The sequence below is a fragment of the Metopolophium dirhodum genome, chromosome 7 (genome assembly GCF_019925205.1).
Source record: "Metopolophium dirhodum isolate CAU chromosome 7, ASM1992520v1, whole genome shotgun sequence".
NCBI lineage: Eukaryota > Metazoa > Arthropoda > Insecta > Hemiptera > Aphididae > Metopolophium > Metopolophium dirhodum.
The window spans coordinates 734254-758300 of record NC_083566.1 but is presented as its reverse complement, the minus strand read 5'-3'; the positions used below and the strand labels follow the sequence as shown (position 1 = coordinate 758300).

The window sequence follows — 24047 nt, the reverse complement described above, 5'->3', positions numbered from 1 at the left end:
ATGCATCTAAAACGATTACTATAATGTTTAGTCGTAAATGGACAAAAAACCTGCCTCAGCTTTCCCTCAACAGTACCCTCATTCCATGGTCCATCCACGTGAAGTAACTAGGAGTCACAATCGGTCATCGGATGAACCATCAACTTCGGGAAACACATTTAAGACTCTGTAAAAAAGGCAACTAGGACCCGTGGCATGCTATTTCCAATATTAAACAGGCATAGTCCAGTACTAGCCAGAACCCGTATCAACCTTCTAAAAATGTACATCGTCCCTATCCTAACAGGAGCTGCCCTAGCCGGAGCTGCTTGGGCTCCCTTATCTCAAACGCCCAATGGCGTCAACTTGAAGTGGTCCAGACAATTAGTGCAAGACTGATACTTGGTATTCCATCCTATGTAAGGAACGAGATCACGTTATCTTCTGCCAGTCAAAGGGGCCTCAGAGCATCTATCCGTTATCAAGCCTCTGCACTATTTTACAAAAACCAATCTTCAAGATTTCGCCACATCAGGGAGTTGGGTCACTTAGCCTCCTCAACTAACTACAGTCGTCTCAATAAACCACCAAAAACTAGTTCCCTCGAGTGGACCACACAAATCAACATTTAGTTCAATAAATACCACCTCCACCACTAAAAAAGACAAGAGCCTGGTATAGTTAAGACCTACACGGTCGTCATACAAGCAAAGCAAGCAAACCAGACCAACGTCCTCACGGACGCCGGTCGGTCTAATCTTTAGTGCGCCTCCGCCAATTTGGTGACTTCGACGTTAACGAAGCCCCCTCTCCAGTTCCCACACGTCCGACCGCGCGCCTGGCTACGACGCTGGCTCGGGTCCCATCTTCTACGACACGTGAGACTGGGGGGAGGGGGAGTAATGTGGCGGGTGGGTCACATAAGACTCTGCGCACTTTGGTGGTTCGTCCCAACGGGCTCGGGTAGTGACGAGATAAATTGCGGGTCGCTTCGCCCAATCTTACCCAGTCACGACGAGGGCGAACTACCCCATATATAACGAAGCCACGACCACCAGACTAACGTCCTCACGGACGCCGGCCGGTCTAATCTTTAGTGATTCTGGTCTTTTGGTATACGAGGATTCAAAAATGGTCTATGGTCGAAGTACGTACGACCATTATTTTGCCCGTAATCGGAATAGCAAAAAGTTTAAAAACGTGATTTAAGTGATTATTCGTATTCCCGACGTTTCCTTATGGTATACGTCTGTTTAATGTTTTAACTTTTTAAGTAATAATTATTTTTGCATTTTTAGTAGACGTGTAGCTCATTATTTATTAATGTAAATTTATAGGTATATAAGAATAAAATATTAAAACCTATACAATTATAGGTCAATTCACTCTAATATATATATTTAAGTTAACAACACAAAATTGGATGTACATTTTGAAGTACTACCTCCTTTAATATTGGTTGTATCGTCTTGAAATCTTCGAGGTTCATTGCAGTGACACCTCTAGATCAAATTTATATTCTCAAAAAAGCTGAGCCTCGTATTTAAGCTTGAGAAATTAGTAAAACAAAATTTCCAGCCAATTTTTTTTTTTTGAAAAATTTAATTTTCGAAAACATCGTTTACCACCCATATAATTGAGTTAAATAATATTTTTTGAGCTGGGAAATGATCTAGGGTCGCATCTTTTTCGACCCTTGAAGGTTTTATAAAGATAGGAAGATTTAAGAATTTCCAAAATTGTTATAAGCCTGAGAGCAAAATCCCATATTGTAATGATATGCTCACACACCCTTATAATAAACTAAAATTTTACAGAATAATAAAAAACGGCCAGACTGTCGCTTGTAGAAATCGGTCGCATCAAATAAAACCATTGACAACGACAACTAAGATATCGACACGCACTCATAACAATATTACGTAGGATGTGTGTGACCTTACTTTATGCTGACGCCAAAGAATAATCTAGTTCCCAAGCCCACGATAATTTAGTGACAAAGTCACCCACCACTCTCTGGTCAGCATCCTCGCGTCCGTCCCTTAAATCAGTGCATGAGCACCAACCACCAGAGTAACAACCTCTCAAGTACAAAAAGAAACAGATTTCAACGAGCGACAACTGGACTCCTTATGCGAGCAATAATCAGTGCGTTCTTTAATTCAATTTGTGTATTTGAAGTATTACTTTGTTTTATCTAAAACCTAAAACTCCTACAATATTATCTACAAACAACTGCGAATCAGGTAAGGCTTATAATATAATATTTTATGTTGATTGCAGTTAATACATTCTATGTGCTTTTTTTCCCATAAAATTATATTGTACGGTGTATTTGATATAATTCTTGAATACATGATCTCGAGAGCCTTCCGAACACCTGGAGGAAGGTAATAGCGTAATTTTACTACTCTAACTTTTACTATTTTAATATAACTATCGACAGGAGTCGTATTTATATTTATTTTTTATTTTATCTTATTTCTACGTTATTACAAGGTAATATGGTAAATATGATAATCACAACTATGAAAGCCAATATACGTTAAACACTTTTGGTGGAGTACAATATTTTTATATATTCAATGGCTTACGAAATTACGAGGGTATCACAATAGTATGAAATTGCAGTCAAATTGCCTGTACAAAACACTTTTTAAACTATATATGTTTTACTCATAGTGTAAAGAATATAATAAAATACATAATGTATTATTCTAAGTCTTTTCCATAGTAAAAAGTATTCCTTTTTTAAATTCGTTCCTTAACTTAACAAGTTTAAATATTTTTTTTTCTAAATTATCTATTTTTTATAAATATTAATAATACATACAATTAACTTATATAAACCCATTTTCTTATTTATTGAATAAAACAGTAATATTTCTATGCCATACCTTAATGTACTAGCAACATTTTAGGAATGATTAGTTTTTACAACTTTTAGTTGATTTCTTGATGGATACAAAAAGTGTGTGTTGCTACATAATAATATATTTTTGCCAAAACATAATATAGGTGATACATTATAATATGTACAATGAACATACATTAAATTGCAGCACCTCCTAAAAGCTAAGCTTGTGCTGGGGGAGCGGTTCTTATCAGTTACAATTTACATATAATAGCATAAGTAAAATTATATTATATTAAAATAAAAAAGTATAGTAAGCAATGTTTTAATTAGAATAAAGGTCAAAAGGAAAGGAATAATATGGCATAAAATATACCAAAAATAATATAATATATTATTTAAATTTACCAATATTAATTATATACTAGATAAATCAAGACTTTTTACATCTTTTGGAAGAGTTTAAATTACAAAAATGATTTATATTAATATCTGAAGTTTGGCATAGTTTTAGACCATTGTACAAAACACTCATTCAGCCGAAAATTGTATTATATCTAGGTAAACGTATATTTATATTATATTTGTATCTAGTACTATAATCATTAATCATGAACTAAGGAGATAATTAAATGTTTATTTTTATAAAGTTCAACTAGAGTATTAATTATTAAAATGAAAAATATACCTAAAATAATTTACTTTTAGTTCCTTATAGTCTATAGATTAACTTAGTATTTGTTTCAATTGGCAAATAGAGTAGATATTTAGTAATGCAATTAATTATTAATAATTAGTTATAAAGTACCTCCCCATATTAAAATACCAAAAGTAAATACAGATTGCCCCAATGATAAATAATTATTTTATATGAGTTGATAAATATATATTGAATATTTATAAAAATAAAGAAGAATTTACGTAATTTATTATTTATATACTTAATATGACTATTCAGTATTCTATTTGTTTTATTTATTATTTTTATTATTTAACTTTTCCACTTGAGTCTATAGACTTGATTATAATCAAGAATTAGATCAATAGGTATTTTAATTCTTTCGTTTTTTTGAGTTCCACACGTATTATCCGAAACTGAACAACATTTTAAAGAATTAACTATTAGACTATTTGGATTTAAAATATTACACTTTTATGGACTGAAACAAATATATTTAGATTTGAATAAGTTTAGTTTCAATTTGTCCTTGCAGAACCAAACAATAATATTATTTAATGTTTTATTTGCTTCATAATATAAAGTATCTATTGTTTGTTCAGATAATAGAATTGAAGTATTATCAGCAAAGTTTAGAATTTCAGTATATAAGTTAATGGGAATTTTTAAGAGATCATTAATAAATATTATGAATAATAAGGGTCTTATAACTGTGACTTGTGGTACACCACAAGATACTTCTTGGATTTCATTATACTAATCATTAAGTTTGACTCTTTGAGTTTTATTATTTAGGAAGGATTTAAGTAATCTATTTGGTATACCACAAATACCGGCATGTTCTAATTTATTAATTAATAGTTTATAAGCAACACAATCAAAAGCTCTCTGAACATCTAAAAATATGCCCATTATCTTATTATTATAGTCAATATATAATATTTTGATTATAATTTTTATTAATTTAACAATATAAGCAATGTTGATTAAATACATTGAGACTCCTTAATAAGCTCTATTATTTGTCCGTAGTGGACTATTAAGTCATTTTATAATAATAAAAAAAAATTTCAAGGATAAGGTCCAATTTGCCAAAAACATGACCATCATTGAGGTGGCCAGTTTTCCTCAAGAATGACAAAATGTCATGATATCTATTGAGTTGCTGAATATTTTCTCTGATAATTCTTGTTGTGTTTTCGCTTCCTGCTCTTGAATGCATATCTCTGATCTGTTGGATTAAATAAATTATTTAATTTGTTAACTAAATGCAATACACATTTTAAGAAAATTACTTGTAAGTTTCTTTGCGGTAGTCAAAATTTTACAAAAAATTGATTTTCAATTGTAACCAGTCTCTCTGTAAATAATAAATATGAACACATTACATTAGTATGCGGTAATAAATTGCAAATTATAATAAAATGTTTCACAGAAACAAATCAACACTAGCTAATCAAGACATTAAGCAGAACATATAAGGTGATTCATGCCAAAGGTAGACAAATTAAGGAAAATAATTAACTTAAGTCAAGTTAAGATAACACAAGATCAATAAGTTAACAGTTAACTAATCATAAATTTAACTTGATAAGTAAGTTATTATGGAAAATATAATAACTTAACTTACCATAGAAAAAAAGAATTTTAAAAATACAAATAAAATTATAGATTATCATGATAATATTAAATATTAATAAGGAGGGCAAAAATTTTTCAGAGTAGTCAAGTGCTTACCATTATTATCCCGTGCTTACATACATATGAGTACGGATGAGCATAAGCGTGAAATAAGCAGAATTTCTGGCAAGGTAGTCATAAACATAAGTACATAAGACATATTACCACACGCACATATTGCGTACCTGTATATAATATATTATAATATTCATACTCACACCGAAGTTATAAAAACTAATTTGGATAGGGTAACCCAATTTAACTACATTTACCAAAGTAAAAAAAGTATTTTATGATTGACTATCAATTGTCGTAATAATAATAGATATTGAATATTGAGAGGGGCCGGGGGGAGTTCGCAGAGTAGTCAAGTGCCTACCACGACTACCCCGTGCGCACGCTTATGCGGATGAGTACACTTTGTTTCTAAGACGGGTATACAAGCCATAAGGTATAAGTAGAAAGATACTGCATACACTTGCTATGAACAAATATGAATACTTTGGAGCACATGACCAAAGAGGTGCATTACAAACTTATTATTAAAGTAAAAAATTTAAAAGTACAGGTAATACTCACGTTTAACTTAGTTGAAATTTCTTTCTTTTTGAACAAACTAGACTCCAGGAGCCTGCAACGGCTACCTACGTCCTACAATCTATACACGGTTCCCCGTCAGAGTATGCCGAAAACCAGAAAACGTTGCGACAATACAGTTCGCTGTAGTTCAACAGTTTCACGTCACGAAACACCACGGTGTATAATGAACTGTATTGTGACAACATTTTCCACATACTCTGCGTGCGCAAAACAAAAAAATGTGGGTAAACTTGAGGGGAATAGAGTATAGCGTCCTACATGTACAGTGTACACCGTAAAATGACGCAAATGGCGGTTAAATAACGGACATCAACATTACTTTAACGGTCATCAAACACGAATACACGATACTATACGATAGTCGTTTACGGATAAATAATCGTATGAATTCAGTGCAGTGCGATAAATGCATAAACACAAAATTCGTATCGAGACAGTTTTTTTAGTTGGTACTTTTTTTTCTTTTACCTTTTTTTTTCATCATATTTTTTCACTCCGGGATAGATCTTAAACCATGGTAGGTAACCTGCCGGCCAAGCTGCAGCAGCTGTGGGACGGGCCTTTGCGGCGTCAGCGATGGTCGCAACCATGGAGTAATATAAGATCATATAAGAATATATTATCTATGATAACGACCGACTGGCGGCAACTTCTCGCCCCTCCGCCCCGCGTCTCGTACACTGGAAACACGCAGCAGATTTCTGTCAATGTGGCTTCTGCATTCAAATGTCATGTTCAATGGTTCAATCGTCTGCCGACTATTACCTCACTTGCGAATTGTCTTCTTCCGGAGCTCCTCTATAACGCACACGATACACCTCGGTTTGTTGTCACGGATTTTTCAACTCGCTGCTACTCGTTTATCCGTTTACATAAAGCGTAAACCTCGTGGACAATCGTTTGGCGACCATCACCTCACGGCTCATTTGCGAATCGTCGTCTTCCGCGGGCGACACCATCATTGTTTACAGGTGAGAGCGTATATTATAATTAATTGAGCAATAGTACACTATCGGTCAATTCCGATGAGAGGACACTCTACACGGATATTTGTTGTCTCCGTCTTAAGGTACGGTTTCCTAGCCGTGGCTAGTGACAGCGACCGGACGCACCATACTGCTTACGGACGAGTACAGCCGCCGGCCGCAGCGGCTATAATGCTGTTCCATAGCAGAACAGTTGTTGCGGCTCGACTTAGGCTTTGAGCTTCTTTAGCTTAAAATTTAAAATGAATCGACCTATTATGAAACTAGATGGTAAGAACATTGTCTATGTCTAACAATTTTATGGTTGAAGGCGACTTTAATGCCAAACACCAAAGCTGGGGATGTTGTACGAATAACCCACGTGGACTAGTCTTACGAGATTTCACAAGTATAATAAAACTTAAAATACTTGCTCCCCTGGGCCCTACCTACTGGCCAACTTCTGCTCGTAAAAACCCAGATATACTTGATGACCGATCAGCTTATTGCCGTTTTTCGGTAAAATACTGGAAAGAATTGCTTAAACATATACTTCCTATTATGTTTGATAAAAAAATCTTACTAGACTAACAATTTAGTTTTCGTGCTAGACACTCGAATATTTACCAAGTTCATTGAGTTGTTGACGCTGTCTCCTTTGCCCTCGAAAAAACAAGTTACTGTACCTGTGCTTTCCTCCATGTATCCCAGGCCTTCGATAGAGTGTGGCATGAAGGTCTGCTATACAAACTAAAAAAATTCCTACACCCAACATACTACATTATACTTAAATCATAACTCGCAGACCGATACTTCCAGGTCCATTATGGCTCCTCAGACTCTAATATAGCAGGAATCGCGGCAGGTGGAATCCTCTCACCAATTCTGTATAATATTTATATATCCGACCAACCGACCACCCCCAACACATTAGTAGCAGACTATGCCAACGACAAAGTCATAATATCATCCAGTCCAGATCCTACTACAGCCTCCAAAAACCTACAAAACCATCTTTTATTTATGAAAGACTGGTATAAAAAGTGGCATTTTAAAATAAACCAATCCAAATCAGTACATACTTTACACTTCAACTAGCACCATGCCCAGGAGTACCTAACGCTTTTTGGTACGCAGATCCCCATCCCCAAATGTTAAATATCTTGGGCTAACTCTCGACCGCCGTCTTACCTGGGCTCAACACATCCAAGCCAAAAGATCACAACTAAACTCCCGCTTACGAATGCTCAGAACTCTAATCGTCAACAATAAACACTCAAAACTAAATATTAAATTACTCCTCTGCAAATCTCTCCTAAAGCCAAGTTGGACATAATATGGCCTGCAGCTATGGGGCAATGCAAAAATTTCTAATTTAAATAAAATTCAATGTTTCCAAAATAAAACACGAATGAAAATTACCAATTCTCCACCATACGTATCAAATCACACCCTGCATAAAGACCTACACATGAAAACAATTCAAGAAGAGGCAAAAAATTATTATTAACGGTTCCATCTATGCTTCAACTCTCATCCAAACGCACTCATAAAAAGTTGAGCTGCATTAACCATCCCTGGTAACCCTCCTCGTCGCCTTAAGCAAAAATGGTGCAGAGACCTACTAAACCCTTAATCCAAATAACAAAAAAAAAAAATAATTAAAAGACAACAGTGTCATCAGTGGGTGGCTTCTTCAATCAAAATTTCAATTTGTCCTATCAATTAGCCCACACTCTTATTGTGCTGCTGTGTACAGATTGTGTATTTTATTAATTAAGTTAAAAAAAAAATGTTTGCATGTGAGATTTCTAAGAATTCAGTTTTTTTAGTAAGTTTAAGAGTATTTTTAATTTACGCTATGTTACATACACAAAACTTGCTAAACCAGCGGTTCCCAACCTTTTTAGCCGGCAGTGCCCTTTTGTTTGTACAAATTTTGTTAGGTGCCCTTCTGTGAATATCACGAGGAACGCGATAAAAATAAACACTAGTTTTCATTCATAACTGATTTAAATAATTTTATTGAACATATTATTAACAAATTATAATTTTATAGTTGAAAGTATAAAGAAAAAATACTGCTCTAATAGTGAAAACTAATAGTTTATGAGATATTTGAGGCTGCTTATTTTTGGAAAGTTTGGCAATATCTGGTTCAATTTGAGACAACTGGATACGGAGGTCAGGTTCTACATTAAGGTGGTTGCGGTATTTGGTTTTAATAGTCGTATAGGCCGAAAATCCTGCCTCGCCTAAATAAGTGGTAGCGAAGGGTTGGAGTATTGTTATTGCTTTTTTACTCAAATCATCAAAACTTGTAGTTTTCAAATTTAGCCAAAATTGAACGTAAGAATTGTTGCTGAAAGTGGATTTCAATGTCGAATCTGAAGTAATATCGATCAAACTCTCATATTCAATTGAAGACAAACATGAGGGTTTTTCGCAAACCGAAAATGGATTCAGTATCCATTCATGGTCTTTCAACAACACTTCACGATCTGTAGGGAAATATTTGTCTTTTCAACTACAACAAATTGTAAATTTTTAATATATAATTTAATATTTTTATTCATTTTCGGATGAGCCGTGGTGCCTTTTAAATAAGCTCGCGGTGCACACGTTGGGAACCGCTGTGCTAAACAATTGAACTATCGTTTAAAAACCACATACAAACACCGATAATGTTCTTACTATCAAGTTTCATTATAGGTAGATTCACTCTAATTTTTAAACTAACGAAGCTTAACATGATCTGCTGAGCGTATCTACACTTGCACTAATTAGACGACGAACAACAAATACCCGTGTAGCAACAAAACTCTCGTTAGATGGCTTTAAAGACCAAAAATCTTAATAAATTCATAATTGATTTTATCTGGCATAATTATGATTGAGTTTGGTGCGTGGATAACTGGTTTATTATCTTCACCAAAAACTACGGATATCATGATTTTTGTACCTACCAACCTACCCTGTATAATCCGTCGCATCAACGTGCACGGTGCCGATACAAACTAATAATAATTAAATAGGTAGTTAATCTGAACATTTTTGATGCAGCAATCTATATTATTATTCTGTTTAATAAATTATAACAATTTATTTTTGACTCTTGATTTATGTCAATTTATACAGGATACACCTTACTACGTTGTAGCTGGAATAAAAAAATATATATATACTACATAGTAATGATATTATTATAATTGATATTAAAAATGTCTTATTCTATATTGAAAAAAATTTTCAATTTTAAATATGCCCCAGTAAATGTTTTTAATTGTGTCATAAACATACAAAATATAAAATACAAACAAATAAAAACAATACTGGTGTACTATATAATGCAGATAATAAGTATGTATTTCATCTACTTGTATTATCAATTTAAAGTCTTAATAGTTAATTACATTACCAAAAGATATTACCTATTTAACTTTTAATCTGTACATTTCCCATTATTAGATTATTTCTTATGTCCGTATGCATAGTGAGTTTATGTGACACATAACATATAGTTTAACATGTCTTATGTGAAACATACATTTTCTATGCATACGGGCTTTAGACTACCTACTTATTAGATGTGATATACCTATCATATAAAAGATGGATTTTTTGACTGTGTATTTCAGTTATGGGATTTACTTAAGTTCCCCCGAGAAGCGTAAATTAACTATTTTTCCTCAATAAATTTTAGTTATTTTATTGTAATTCAAAAAGATAATTCGTAAGGACTCAAAACATAAAAATATATAATAAATTGTACTACCTATATGCAATCAGTGAATTAGAAATATGTTCTGCAGTATGTATTGTTTTTAAATTTTTTTTTATAAATTGTGCAACATACCCAATGGCTGTACTGTCCTACTCCTTAAGTAGTGTACCTAATATATTATAGAAATATGTTCCACAGTGTATTGAGTTTTTTTTATTTTTATAAATTATTACTAAAAATTAGTTATTAACATTTAGCAAAAACCCCAATTTCCAAATACATTTCGCACCATTAACGATTTTTTGTTATACATGTTTTCTTATGGTTAAAATAGCATTCTTCACAATGCACTACAAAAAAAAAAAAGGTTAGGTTGTAGTGTATTATGTCATATTGGCAAAATTGAACTAGGTAATACAATATAAAATTAAAGGAAATTACGTTTTATCCTCAAGTTAATCTGTAAACTGTTTGTATACAGTCTCACACTTATCACAGTTAAACGCTTATGTACACTATTATAACTTTATCAGAACAACATATTACGTTATATCTCTCTATTATGTTATAAAAAGTTGTATTTTGTTATGTTTTCCATTGATCTATGATTTGATATCACAATTAAATAATAATAAGAATTTATCTTTATAATTTTAAATTTAAATTTTCTTTTGATACAAATGCAAGTTATGAGTTGAAAACAATGGTGACAAGAGCAGAGCTTACATTCTGTTACTTTTCAAAAATATTTAGTTAAACACAAACTAATGCTTTGTTTGGGTATTGTACTTTAAATGAAGTGAGACACTGGTGCTTAATTTCGGTGTTTTAATTTGCAAGACAATGACTTGTCACCAAACAAGACGTTTTACTATTTATACGACCTGCAATCTTTCCCCCCACTAAATGACCAATTTGATTACAAATGCTAAATAATTTTTATGGTTTTATGTTCACAGTAATCAACAAAATTATAAAGGGGAACAAATTCAATATGGAAGCATTAAAACCATCACTCAATGATTCTTCAATAAATTCTAAGTAAGCAAATATCTACACTGTTAGTGAAACATTAAAAACATAACATTTTAACATCGGTACATTTTTAATTCATTTTATTTTATAAAACTAGGTGTTGTTATAATTTATTTAATTAATATATTGTATCCGATTTAACAATAATTGGCTACTGAATAATAAATAATACATTTTTTTGTCATTTGTTTTAGGTATAATTATATATTACACCCTACACTTGTTAGATGTGATGATCAAGTATTAAATAAAGTTATTAAACAAGAAAATATTGAGGAAAATGGCCATAACAACGATGATACCACATTACAAATAGGGTAAGATTATATTTACTTCATAGTGTAATATGACATAAAGGGCTGCTATTGTCTCATTTTTTTTTTTTAGACTTTTTGTCACTATATTTTGAAAACTGTAAATTTTTTCTTTTTTAGCTGTTTACTTTTTTACTTTTTTTTAATACAGATATAAATGATGTACCTAATCCTTTTCCAAAAATATTTTTTTAATTACTCAATTTCTTTAAAATTTATTTAATTTTACCTAACTAAATAGTATTGATTAAACTATAAAAATATTAAAATTGTATTAATGGTTTATGCTCTTCCAGATATAATTATTATGGTATAATATAGAATTTAAATATATGTGATGACCTTTGACCATGTGCCACTGTGAAGTATTTTAAAGGGCATGTGGTAGTGGAGAGTTAAAATATCGTTTAACATTTTCTAAGTGTTGAGGAATGAGGATGTCATATGGTTGGAAGGTTTCAGATAGATGAGATTGGAATACAATAGATTTTTCGTTATCAATGATAGCTAAAGTATTGTATGCATTTTTTAGTGGGTACGACGGAGTTTTGTATTTTATCATTCGCTTGGTTTCTTTCCAAAGGCTACTATCTTAACTAGATAATAATTGTAAATTTTGTTCGGATTCATTTGTTTTATGTTTGGCTAGAGCTTTTTTTAATGAATTGGCAAGTTTATTATATGCTGATTTGGGAGACAGGAGTCGGGAGGATTGATATCTAGCTCTGGCTCTACGACTTTCAACTATTAGGCTCCGAATTTGTTCGGGGACTAGGTGGGAATTGGAATAAGTGTTAGGAGGTTTGTCTAGTTTGGTAGCTGCCCAAGCAGCTGACTGTATGAGTGTGGTTAAACTGTTTACTGCTTTGTCTATATCAAGGTTAGATTTTAGTTGGGCATTGAGATTTACTTGTTCATTTATTATATTTTGAAATTGTAAGCGGTTAGTTAGAGGAGAAAATAATCTAGGTGCTTCAGTACGAGTTAGTGGGGTTGCGGAAATATTGAGTAGTACTGAGGAAAGATCTGAGTTTCGAACTAAAATATTAATAACAGAACAGTATAAACTGCTGGATACTTTTGCAACAAAAATATCTAAAATATCTGGTTTTTTTCTAAGGGATGAAGGCCAGTATGTGGGTTTTGGAGGGGAAAGTATATTAAAATTATTCATGTTGATAAAATTATACAAAACAATGCCATGCGTGGTGTTAGGCATTAAAGTCTCCTTCTATAGTAAAATTAATTTTAATTATATTGAAAAAGTCCGTAAAGATGATATTAGTAATATTATATCCGGTAGGAGAGTAGAAAGCTCCTAAGGTTAGGTTAACCTATCAATGTATATGATCATGACACTAGTTGGGGAATGGTTGGAAATAAATAGTGGATTTGACGAAAATCGCTACACCGCCATGTGCTGTGTTGTCTGGATGGTTAACTGTCAGTAAAATTTACCCAGGTATGTGGAAATTGAAATATTTAGTACAATGCGTTTCGGTAATGAGCGCAATGTCTATGCGTCTATGATGTAATACATTTTGTAACTCGTTAATATGGTTTTTGAGGCTGTTTGCATTAAATTGTAAAATTAATAGTGATTTGTTAGTGGCTAAACTATTCATTTTTTTTTCTAATAACCTGGAAATAATTTTAGTAAGTAATGAAATTAATGGGTTAATTAGGAGTTGAAATTTGTTTAGGAAGCATGACATTTACGTATTAGTATCTGTAGTTGGTGCGGGAGTTTTTTGAGGGGGAGATTGATTCTGAGTGGCTTGAGCATACGTTTAAAATGAGTTGGATGATTGGGTGGAGTGTCATTTGATGGGTGGCCGTCTTTTACAATATTATGCTTAAACTTAAGATTATGTAGGTTATGGTTATTTGAATATGGTTTCTTACGAAGCTGGAGCTCTTTATAAGTTGAACATCACTTATAGTTCGCCGGATGGTTGTCGGAGCATATGGCGCATCTCATAGGATCTTAGAGTGAATTCGGGTAGGCAGAAGAGTGGTGATTGTTTCCGCAGCGGGCACAGCGAGGCATGTATCCGCAATATGATTTTGTATGACATTAAGCAGTTTTGACATTGGCTGATTATCTTTAGCTTGTAAGGCTCTTCGATTTTAATTTTTTTGTATGTAATAAAGAATCCAGTTTGTATATACCTTGTGAAAAGTCTGTGGATTCTAAGACCAAGTCGATGAAAAATAGTGGAAGGAGGTGCTTATTGATTCGATGTAAGACTTGAGTAACTTGCCTTACTTAAAATAGTCGCACTTCTAGTTCGCTTTTAATTAGAGCTGTCTAAGTAGAGGGATGTAGGTTACGCAGAACCACGCGAATTGGTTTGTCTTCATTTAATTGATACGTGTGGTTTACTCTGCTTTTTCTTTCCTTAGAAAATGCACAACAGTTCTATAAGAATCTGGGTTCGATGTTTGAATTTTTAAGTTATCCGTTGTAGATTTGCAATGAAAATGCCTGTCGCCTATCAAATTAATTAATTCGGTACTAGGCCTGGAAAATCTTCGACTCCTTAAATAAATATTGGAGGGGGTGGCTTATTATTTGTGGGCTTAACAGAGGCTGAGGTGGTGGATTGTGGGTCATCGTTGATAATTTCTTCATTAGTTGTTTCAGCTGAACTGAGTAATTCAAATCTGTTCGGTGAAAAGAACAGTTTTTTTTAGTGTTGCACTTGTGGAAATAACGGTGGATCAGAGTTTGTGGAAGAGTGATGTCTTTTCTTTGATTCGATCTAATTACCACTTGTTGAGTTATTATGCGATGCTATCTTTGAATGATTATTTGGTAATTGATTACCTTTTTTTCCTTAATCGTTTTGGTCATAATTACACTAATTAAATTTATAATTGGCGTATATTAGTTTAAATTTTATATTATGATAGGATCGCAGGTCCAAAGGTCACCGTGAGTAACGGTACCTCGGAAGTGAGATTATAATATACCATACACTGCACTATACGCGCACTTATGGTTATAATATATACAAAATTGGGTACTACCTGCTGTAGCACGTGGGGTCAGTATGTTTAGCTGACAGCGCAGGGTTTGAAGTGTTCAAAAACCATGGTGAGTGGTAGAAGATACGAAAAAACGGTTCGGATTAAGCGCAACAAATCGAATACTCGGGTCTACAAAAAGCGTGTGCGTACAGTACAACTGTCTGCGCGTGACTGAGACTAATATAATACAATTTATTAGTTATAATTTATTTATTAGTGTGTTACAATACCAACAACAGTCAATACATTATTAACAATAACAACATAATGTAAAATAGTTTTACAAATTAAGATAATGATGAGGCCATTTTAAATATTTTTAAGAATTTTAATTTTTTTTTTGGATTTTTCAACTTTTACGTGCTTAATATTTTTTAAAATTCAGTTGAAATTTCTAAAAAGTTAACATATTATTAGATGTTTGATTAAAAATTCAATATGTGAAATACAAGTTTCGTTAACTTTTAATTAACTAATTAATTCGGTTTTAATTTTTTTCTCAGTAAATTGTGCTATATTTTTTCTGTGTGGTTTTTTTTATAATATATCTGCAAGGATCTTTTGAGCCAAAATAGTAAATTGAGTTAGTATGTACTTGCAAATGCATTTCAGACATTTTTGAACTATAATTTTTACAAAAAATCTAATTTACTTGTTATTGAAAAATCAGACCTAACCATTAACTGTTCGTAATTTAAGCAGGGAAATTTCAACATACTTTTCATTGCTAGGTAACTAGCAAAAAATGTATTTGAACAATTTTCCAAAGTTGCCACCGCTGCTTTTTCTAATTGAATGCTGTCTATTTTCCATGAATTGGACGGTACATTGTTGACTCACTACTATGTCCATCTATTTGAAGGTCATTATTTACAGAGTGAGCCATTAAATGGATGTCATCGTATGGCTCACAGTTAGAAGTCCATTGGGTGTTTGGCAAAGCAGTCTGTATATGTATTTAAAATTATTTTTAATTGTGTCTGTTGTGATTGGGTTATAGTTTCGGATTTATATCAAATTCTAATTCTTTACTATCTGTTAAATTTGTTATATTGCATATTATTTCATTGTTTTCGTTATTTTACGAGCATGTTTTGCAATAGTTGTAAATTTTTGTTGGTCTGTGCTAATTTTGTGTCAGCTAAATTTTCATTCATGTTTTCAAATACTTCTTCTACATGATGTGTTAACTCATCAAAGCCGTTTTGTCTTGTATCCATTCCGTCGTATTTTATATTTTGCTGTGTGTTGCTATTTTTTATGTATTGTTCTATCTGTTCTTTCAATAGTTTTGAGATCAGGTGTTACTGTAAATACTATCATATTACGTAAGGTTAATAGCTGATTATTAGTATTTATTTTACCCGGGGTTCAATGATTGTTCTTGTGACATATTCCTATATAAATGGTTTGGTTTATAATAAATATTACTGTGTTTTTTAATGTTTTATCGTTTATTTCATTATAGCCTTTTAAAATAATTAAATTTTTATTATATTTATCAGCCAAATATGCGAGGTTATCATCTGTGAGTTGGTAACCCAATCTATACCTTGGTATTCCTATGTCGTTTAAGAGTTCTAATATTGTAAAATGTAGTCCTTCGTTTTTTCAACAAACTTTTAACGCATTTGCCCCACAATCTCCATCTGTCAGTGTTTGTTCCGTTATTTCAAGATAAGATGCTAATTTGGTTATTTATCCTTAAGTTATAATCTATTGGTTTCTAGTGACTTTTTTCCGTATCATGCGAATTTATCATAATATTTATTGGTTGTGAATCACTTGTTTCCATTGACTTACATTCTATTTTATGTTCGAAATCTAATTTATAAATTCTTATTGTGATATCTGTATTTTGAAATGTAAATTTAATCATTTTAGAAATTAAATCCCAGTCTTTTTTATATAACCCCGCAAAATCTTTAGGTTGTCTTAAATTATCTATTGACTGATTTATGCAAAAGTGTTTTAAACATTTGTAGTGTGTTAAAAATGTCTTCGTAGGTGGGTTTATCATTATATACGCGTTTTGTTATTAAATACAAAATTTATTTTTCTTTAAAAATGCTATTTCTGTACGTTTTTTTATTCTGCGCTTTTAATACGTCTACATCTTTGAATCTTTCTTTAAATTGTTATGCAATCCCGGCACTCATTTTGAAGTCATTACTTATCTCAGTGAATATGTTACCTATAATTTCGTGGTATCTACATTCGGTACTATATGTTTCTGAATTTTGTAATAGAAATTATTGAAAATTAATTTTTTGCTTATTTTGTGTAATATTGTGCGTGTCTTGTAAGGTATTTATTGGTTTGTCTTCCTGTTCTATTTTTAATATAACTCCTTTTCCTTTATAATTAAACGTAACTAAATTATTTTTTAAATCTAGAATTGTGTTAATTTTTTCATTATGTCTAATCCCATTATTACGGATGCATATATATCGTTGGCTATAATTATTTTATGATTTATTTTTATCGTTCTTATTTTTATCTGGGCCATAGCTGTTCCTAAAATGTTAAATTTAGAATTTTTCGTCGTTTCAAGGTAGAGTTCGCTCTCGGAATTTAATTTATTACATTTAATAGTATTTTATCTGAGCGAAGCGATGAATATATTGATTTTACAATGATGTGTTTTAGATTCTGAGCGAAGCGATGAATGTATTGATTCTACAATGATGTGTGTTTTTTTTTTTTATTTTTTTTATTTTTTTTTTTATTTTTTTTTTATTTTTGTGTCTGTCATCACCTTTTAGGACAGTAAAAGTGCTTGGATTTTCTTCAATAGTAACTTTTCTGATAGGAAAGTGAATCTAGTTGGTACTTTGGGGGGTCAAAAGTAAAAATTTCCCAGTAGTTTTCACAAGCGACGTGAAAAACAAAAGAAAAATTAAGGAAAAACGGGAATTTTTACGCAAAATCTGTTTTCGAGAAAATCGATTTTGGTTTTTGGTGTAACTCTAAAACAAATTACCGTAGGGACATGCAATTTTGACTGAATGTTTATATTAGCATTTTCTATACACCATACAATTTACAAAATATTTTGACTCTTTTTGAGCTGTTTACGGCCATTGTCAGTTTTCAATTTTTTTAGTTTTTTTTTCTATAAATATCAATAAAATTTTATCTGTTGAGTAAAAAAGCTTGAAAATTTAATAGAAGGCTCCCAGGTTATTGTTTCAAAGGCAGATGAAAAAAATTAAGAATCCTTAGTCACAGTTTTTAATTATAAGCATTTAAAGTTCAAATTTTGACAAAATACGGAAAAATCACGAAAAATAGCAAATTATTTTGATGAGAATTCATAAAAATTTTTCTTTTTAAATCTAAGATTTGAAAATGTAATATAAGATTACTCATAAGTTTGTCTACCTTTATCAAAAAAAAAATGTCTAGAAGAAACTTAAATTAAATTTTTATGAGCGTCTGAAATTTATATTTTTACAACATTTGATATTTACTCGATTTCTCATGTAACAATTTTCTTATTTTATTGTAATTAAAAAACGAATGACTGTAGATACTTGAAAATTTCACTGAATGTTTATATTAGCATTTTCTATACGCCATAAAATGTTGAAAATATTTTGACTCTTTTTGAGCTGTTTACGGACATTGTCAGTTTTCAATTTTTTTAGTTTTTTTTCTATAAATATCAATAAATTTTTATTTGTTGGGTAAAAAAGCGTGAAAATTTAATATAAGGCTCCTGATATATCGTTCTAATAGCAGTTGAAAAATATTAAAAATACATAGGCACAATTTTTTTTTATAAGCATTTAAAGCTCAAATTTTGACAACATTTATCAAATTTATAATTTATTAATTATTTTGTAGTTAAAAATTTATACATTTTTAACTTTTATGGCTAAGGATTGAAAATTTAAAACAAGGCTCCACGTAAATAGGTTATATATAAATTACTTTATTCACAATAATCATCAAATATACTTGGTAATATCATAGGATGACTGACCGTTTTCGCTCAGAATCGTTTTTCTTATACAATGATATTATATCATTGAATTCAAATTTAACACTATCCATTACAGTAACCCAATTGTAACCTACTGTACATCAGAGTGACATCCACTTATCCACCTTTTTTGTTTATAACTGTTGCACTCGTCCCTGTATCTAATAACAACGTAATAGTTTGCCCATTTATTTCCCGATTATTTTTATTTTATTTTTTCTTTATTATTATTATAATAATATTATGTATAAATAGTATTATTTGTATTTTTGACGTTTTTTTAAGGAATGTTGCTGGTATTGTATTTGCGTTCCGGTTATTCAGACCCAGTTATATGTGAAAAAATCCGAGTTGTTTGTACAATTTATTGTATTACAGTATCTTTTTATGTGTCCTGGAATCCCACACTGAAAAATTTCCGAAAATCTTGTTGATTTCTGTATAAATAATTGTTTGGAGGTATTGTTCCCTGATTAATTTGTGTAGGGACTTAGTTGTTGGCTAATTTGTTATTAGTTGTATTATAATTAACATTTTGATAAAAGTTTGGTCTAGGGAATTATATGTATGTCATCTTTTTAATATGTACCCTTTTTATTAGAATATCGACCCGATTATATTTAAACTGATTGATGATCATTATGTATACAGTGTATACACATAATTTTCAAACCTCTAACTTCTTGTTAATATAAACTGATAATAACAATAAACATTTTATTCAAATCAATGTACCTATTACTTACAACTAGTTAGGTACTTGAAAAAAATGGTTAGTCAGCACACGATTTTGATCTAAAATGTAGTACAAATTTGTTGTAAGGGCAACATAAAATAATTCGCAAATTTTATAATATAATTTGCATAATATTAATTTTTAAAATAATTTTGTATTTTAGTAATACATGGACAATTGAAAAAGAAGTAAACACAACTAATATCAATATAAAAACTGAAGAAGATATTATTGAAACATGTACATTTTATGGATCCGTTGTCAATGAAGACTACTCTTTGGAAACAATTGATCGTTTGAATTTAAGGGAAAACACTTTAACATCCAATACAGCAAATCTGACTAGACGTATAAAGATTCATATTAGTGAAATGGAAGAGCCATTAATATGTGCAATGTGTAATAAATTATTTTACAAAAAATCAGGTTTGAAAATACACATACTGCGTCATACCCGTGAAAATAGCTATAACAATAAAGTTCTGTGCTATAACTGTAATATTTGCGGTAAAAGGTTTTCTCAAGCAAAACTTGTTGAAACCCATATGAGATTACATACTAAAGAAAAACTACGTATATGTGGTTTCTGTAATAAAGGGTTTTCTACACCATCATGTTTGAAAAACCACACTAGGACACACACTGGTGAAAAACCATTTAAATGTGACATCTGCAATAAAGCGTTCTCTCAATCAGGAAATTTAAATGTGCATAGAAAGATACATACTGGTAAAAAGCCATATCAGTGTGATATCTGTAAAAAATCGTTTTCTCGATTACACAATTTAAAAAAGCATGCGAAGACACATACCTATGAAAAGCCATATAAATGTAAAGTTTGTAATAAGAGCTTTGCTCTTTTAAAAGTTTTAAGACAACATGCAAGGACACACACTGGTGAAAAGACCTATAAATGTAATATGTGTGATGAAGCATTGACTCATCCAAGTTACAAAAAAAGACACATGAGAACACATAATGCAGAAAAACCATATCAATGTGTTATCTGTGACAAGTGGTTTTCTCAGCTAGGAAATTTAACAGTGCATAAAAGAATACATTTAAGAAAAAACATTTAGTACGATATCTGTGATAAAGAGTTTTGGAAGCAGAAAATTTGAAGAAGCATATTGTTGAGACGTACCGTCAAAAGGCCTTGAATTGCAACACTTGTTTTGTCAGGTTTGGTATATATGATTTGGTCCTCAGTTTTTATTCTGTGTAACCAATATTACTATTATCCGTCCTTTCCTCAAGCCACTTATTCTATTATCTATTTTACTTATTGTCCATTTTTATTGTAACAGATTGTAAATAAAAAATTATAAAAAATAAAAAAAAAAAAAATATTTGTCTGTAAATTCAACTGTATAGTGTATAATGGTATAATCTAGATTTTCGTTCAATCTTGCATGGCTACCTCTACGAAAGTTCTATTGTCTTAATGTTAATTTATATTAATTCCGTTACTATGATCCACAAAAATTGTTGTTTTTTGAGACAGAGTATAATATAACTCTTCAACCCATGATTATGTCATTAAATATGTTATTAATATATAACATTAATTACTACTATTATTTATACATAATATTATTATATTATATTATAATGATATTATCAACTACTGAATCATGTTTTATGTTATAATAAAAATCATCTTTACTTCTATACAATACATTTATGTAAATTGTATTCTACCTCAGTCAACTGTTATTACTTTTTATTAGTTCAAATTGTATGGTATCTAATCCTGTAATCTACTAGTTGACTTAAAATTATATTGTGTTTTCCTGTGGATTTTTATACCACAACTTTATTTATTTATTTTCTGATAGTTGTGTGCAAGATAAAATGGTGAATGATACTATGAGGAAATATGGGTCGATATCCCACATATGGTAACGATATATTGTGGATCTATTTGCCCAAGTTGGTTTTACATGACAAGTCGAGGGATGTATTCGATTTTAAAGACCCGGTAAAAATTATTTTTATGGGTACTGGGATCTCGATAACGCCGGATCGATTTGTCAGCATGCGCGATAAATATCACTAGTCAAATTAATTCAAAAAATTAATCAAATTAATTTAAAGAAATAATCACTTTTGTCACTTTAATTGTCTCAACCTAAAAAAAATGGGGGAAATAGTAAACTGCTCTGCTGAACAGTTACTGTAACTTGTAAGTGTCGAGTTTATTCGGTTAGGTACACCTTATCATTGGTAATTGAGGAGTAAGTCACTATGATGATGTATGACGTACATGTTAAATATAAATTCAATGATAATTAATTGTATACGAAAATAATTTTAGACATTTTATAGGAAGTAAATTAAATTTCAAATGTCTAAAAAATGCTCAGGTTGGTAGAGTCATAATATTTTAAAAACTATATCATGTAGAGAAAATACTAATACAAACATTTTGTTAACATTTCAAATATCTGGGCCTCAATGTTTCTCAACCTGGTGGTCTGCAGTAATTAAACGCTGATGTAGTAAAACAACCTTTCATTTACTTATCCTTAAAAAATGAAAAAGCATGAAGCTATAAAGTATTTATCGTGGCTTAACTTGGGAAATACAAGACTGGTAAATTATTTTCTCATGATAGATGTTAAGGGTGTCAGAGCTGGTGATTTTTTAGTACAAAACCAAGCCTTAACAGAAAATATTCTCACGCCCTTTAAAACAAACTGATTTCGTTCATTTTTTTTAAGGAGAACGTTTTACAGGTCAGATCAAAGCCTTATTTTCAAAATTATAATTATACAAGCTAAACTATGCATTTGAATAGTACACAGTATTTCTTATTTGAAGAAATGTACTTTTCTAACGCTATTTAAAAGAAAATGTATGGCTTTGATCTGACCTGCAGAAAATATTTATCTATTAGATGTTTCTATTATCTATTAGAAAAAAAAAATTTGAAATTCGACGTATTTAGGAGGCACGAGAGTTTTTTTTGTTAAGGGTGTCGGTGCCGGTTTTTCCAATTTTCCGAAATTCTAAACGATTTGAAAATTATATTTTATATTTATACTATCTACCACAAATCATCCTTAAAGTTGAAACTCAAAAACATTTAACTGCCCTAAAAAGTGATTACAGAAAGAGAAAACACCATATTTGAGTTTAAAAGAGCATACTTATATATATTATGATGCAATTGTTAGGTATTTAAAAATAAACTAAAATTCGGTGTCCTATTGGCTATGTGCAACATCTTACGTGACTCCCTCTAATTGATGTCATAAATTCACTTTCAAACACTTTAATAATATTATACTGTATGGACGACGCTCCCCTTAACATCGTAGCAACAATAAACGTACCCGCACTTGCACGATTGCGCACATCGCTTATAAGTTATTATAATATACGAATTCAGAATATTGCTTGTACGACGCTGCCGGTCGTCCAATATCCGTATATAAGAACGCAGCTTAAACGTACCCGCACGCACACGATTGTGCGCATCGCTCATACATGCGTAATACGAATATTGTTCGGACGACGCGGCCGGTCGTCCAACACTGCTCGTGTGTACATGCATACGGCGTACCAATAGGCTCCTGGTATCAAAGAAATAACCGAGAAACAAATGAAATGTTCGCACACGACAATTAATGTAATAGACAAAATGTAAAGTAGGTAATTTATAGGTATTTATAGTAGGTAATTTATAACTATTTTACTATTTAAAAAAAATTTGCAATATTTTTTAAAAATGTAAAATTAAGAATATTATGCAAGTAATTTTCTTCATTTAATTAGTTTTCATAGGGGGTGCGATCGTCCAAACCACGAGCCGCCACTGATTATAATAACAAGGTAGTATTATTTTTTTTCTAGTAGGCTCAGTTAAAAGTACTAAGTAGTAAGTTGTAAGTACCTACCTAGTTTGGTTAATATCAAAAAGTATAAAATGTATCATTTTCAATATATTTGTACAATTTATAATTTATTTATGCAATGTAATGTAAACTATGATATTGTAAAATTATCAATACCAATGTAAATACCTATCTTTTATAAATGTATCAACGTTTTAATAAACTTACACTAAATAATTTGAAGTTTCTTGATTATAGAAACTAAATTCATCCGTAAACTTGAGTGTCAAAGGACTATAATTTATTGTATCCACTAATATACTAATCTACGACAATATAGTTATTTTCACAATAACGAATAATTGTATTATAATAATGAGTGATTATGGCAAGATATTCGAGTCCGTCCAGTGAGTAAAATTGTAGTTCGGTCACAGAATATAATAATTTGGCATTGTGTCTTGTGCAGTTGTGATCATATTATACAAAATAACCAGAAGGCTTTATTTTCTAGAATTACACAGGTTCTTATGGGGGTTTATTTGCTATACCTGTTGGGAGATTAGTGTAGCCTGTATAGTGTATAGAGATAATAACAAATTGTACAACTACAGAATATTC

General features: G+C 31.1%; 2 protein-coding genes and 1 long non-coding RNA gene across 3 annotated transcripts; 1 reads left to right on the top strand and 2 right to left on the bottom strand.

The window, feature by feature from the left end:
• Window positions 1-2434: 2434 nt before the first annotated feature.
• Window positions 2435-5919, bottom strand: LOC132948741 (uncharacterized). The gene is made up of 3 exons (XR_009665042.1): window positions 5772-5919; window positions 4808-4872; window positions 2435-4743 (listed from the first exon to the last, which is right to left on the bottom strand). It is a non-coding gene; the product is annotated as an uncharacterized LOC132948741 (long non-coding RNA).
• A 403-nt stretch (window positions 5920-6322) lies between these two features.
• On the top strand, window positions 6323-22983 carry LOC132948738 (zinc finger protein 239-like). The gene is made up of 4 exons (XM_061019364.1): window positions 6323-6763; window positions 11441-11522; window positions 11711-11833; window positions 19751-22983. Exons 2-4 carry the CDS (start codon window positions 11476-11478, stop codon window positions 20664-20666), a joined length of 1086 nt encoding a protein of 361 aa, XP_060875347.1. The 5' UTR covers window positions 6323-6763; window positions 11441-11475; the 3' UTR covers window positions 20667-22983.
• LOC132948280 (zinc finger BED domain-containing protein 5-like) lies at window positions 8586-9280 on the bottom strand (the record flags this gene model as incomplete). The annotated part of the gene is made up of 1 exon (XM_061018691.1): window positions 8586-9280. A coding segment is annotated over one exon (486 nt), but the record flags the coding sequence as incomplete, so codon positions are not given.
• Window positions 22984-24047: the final 1064 nt, after the last annotated feature.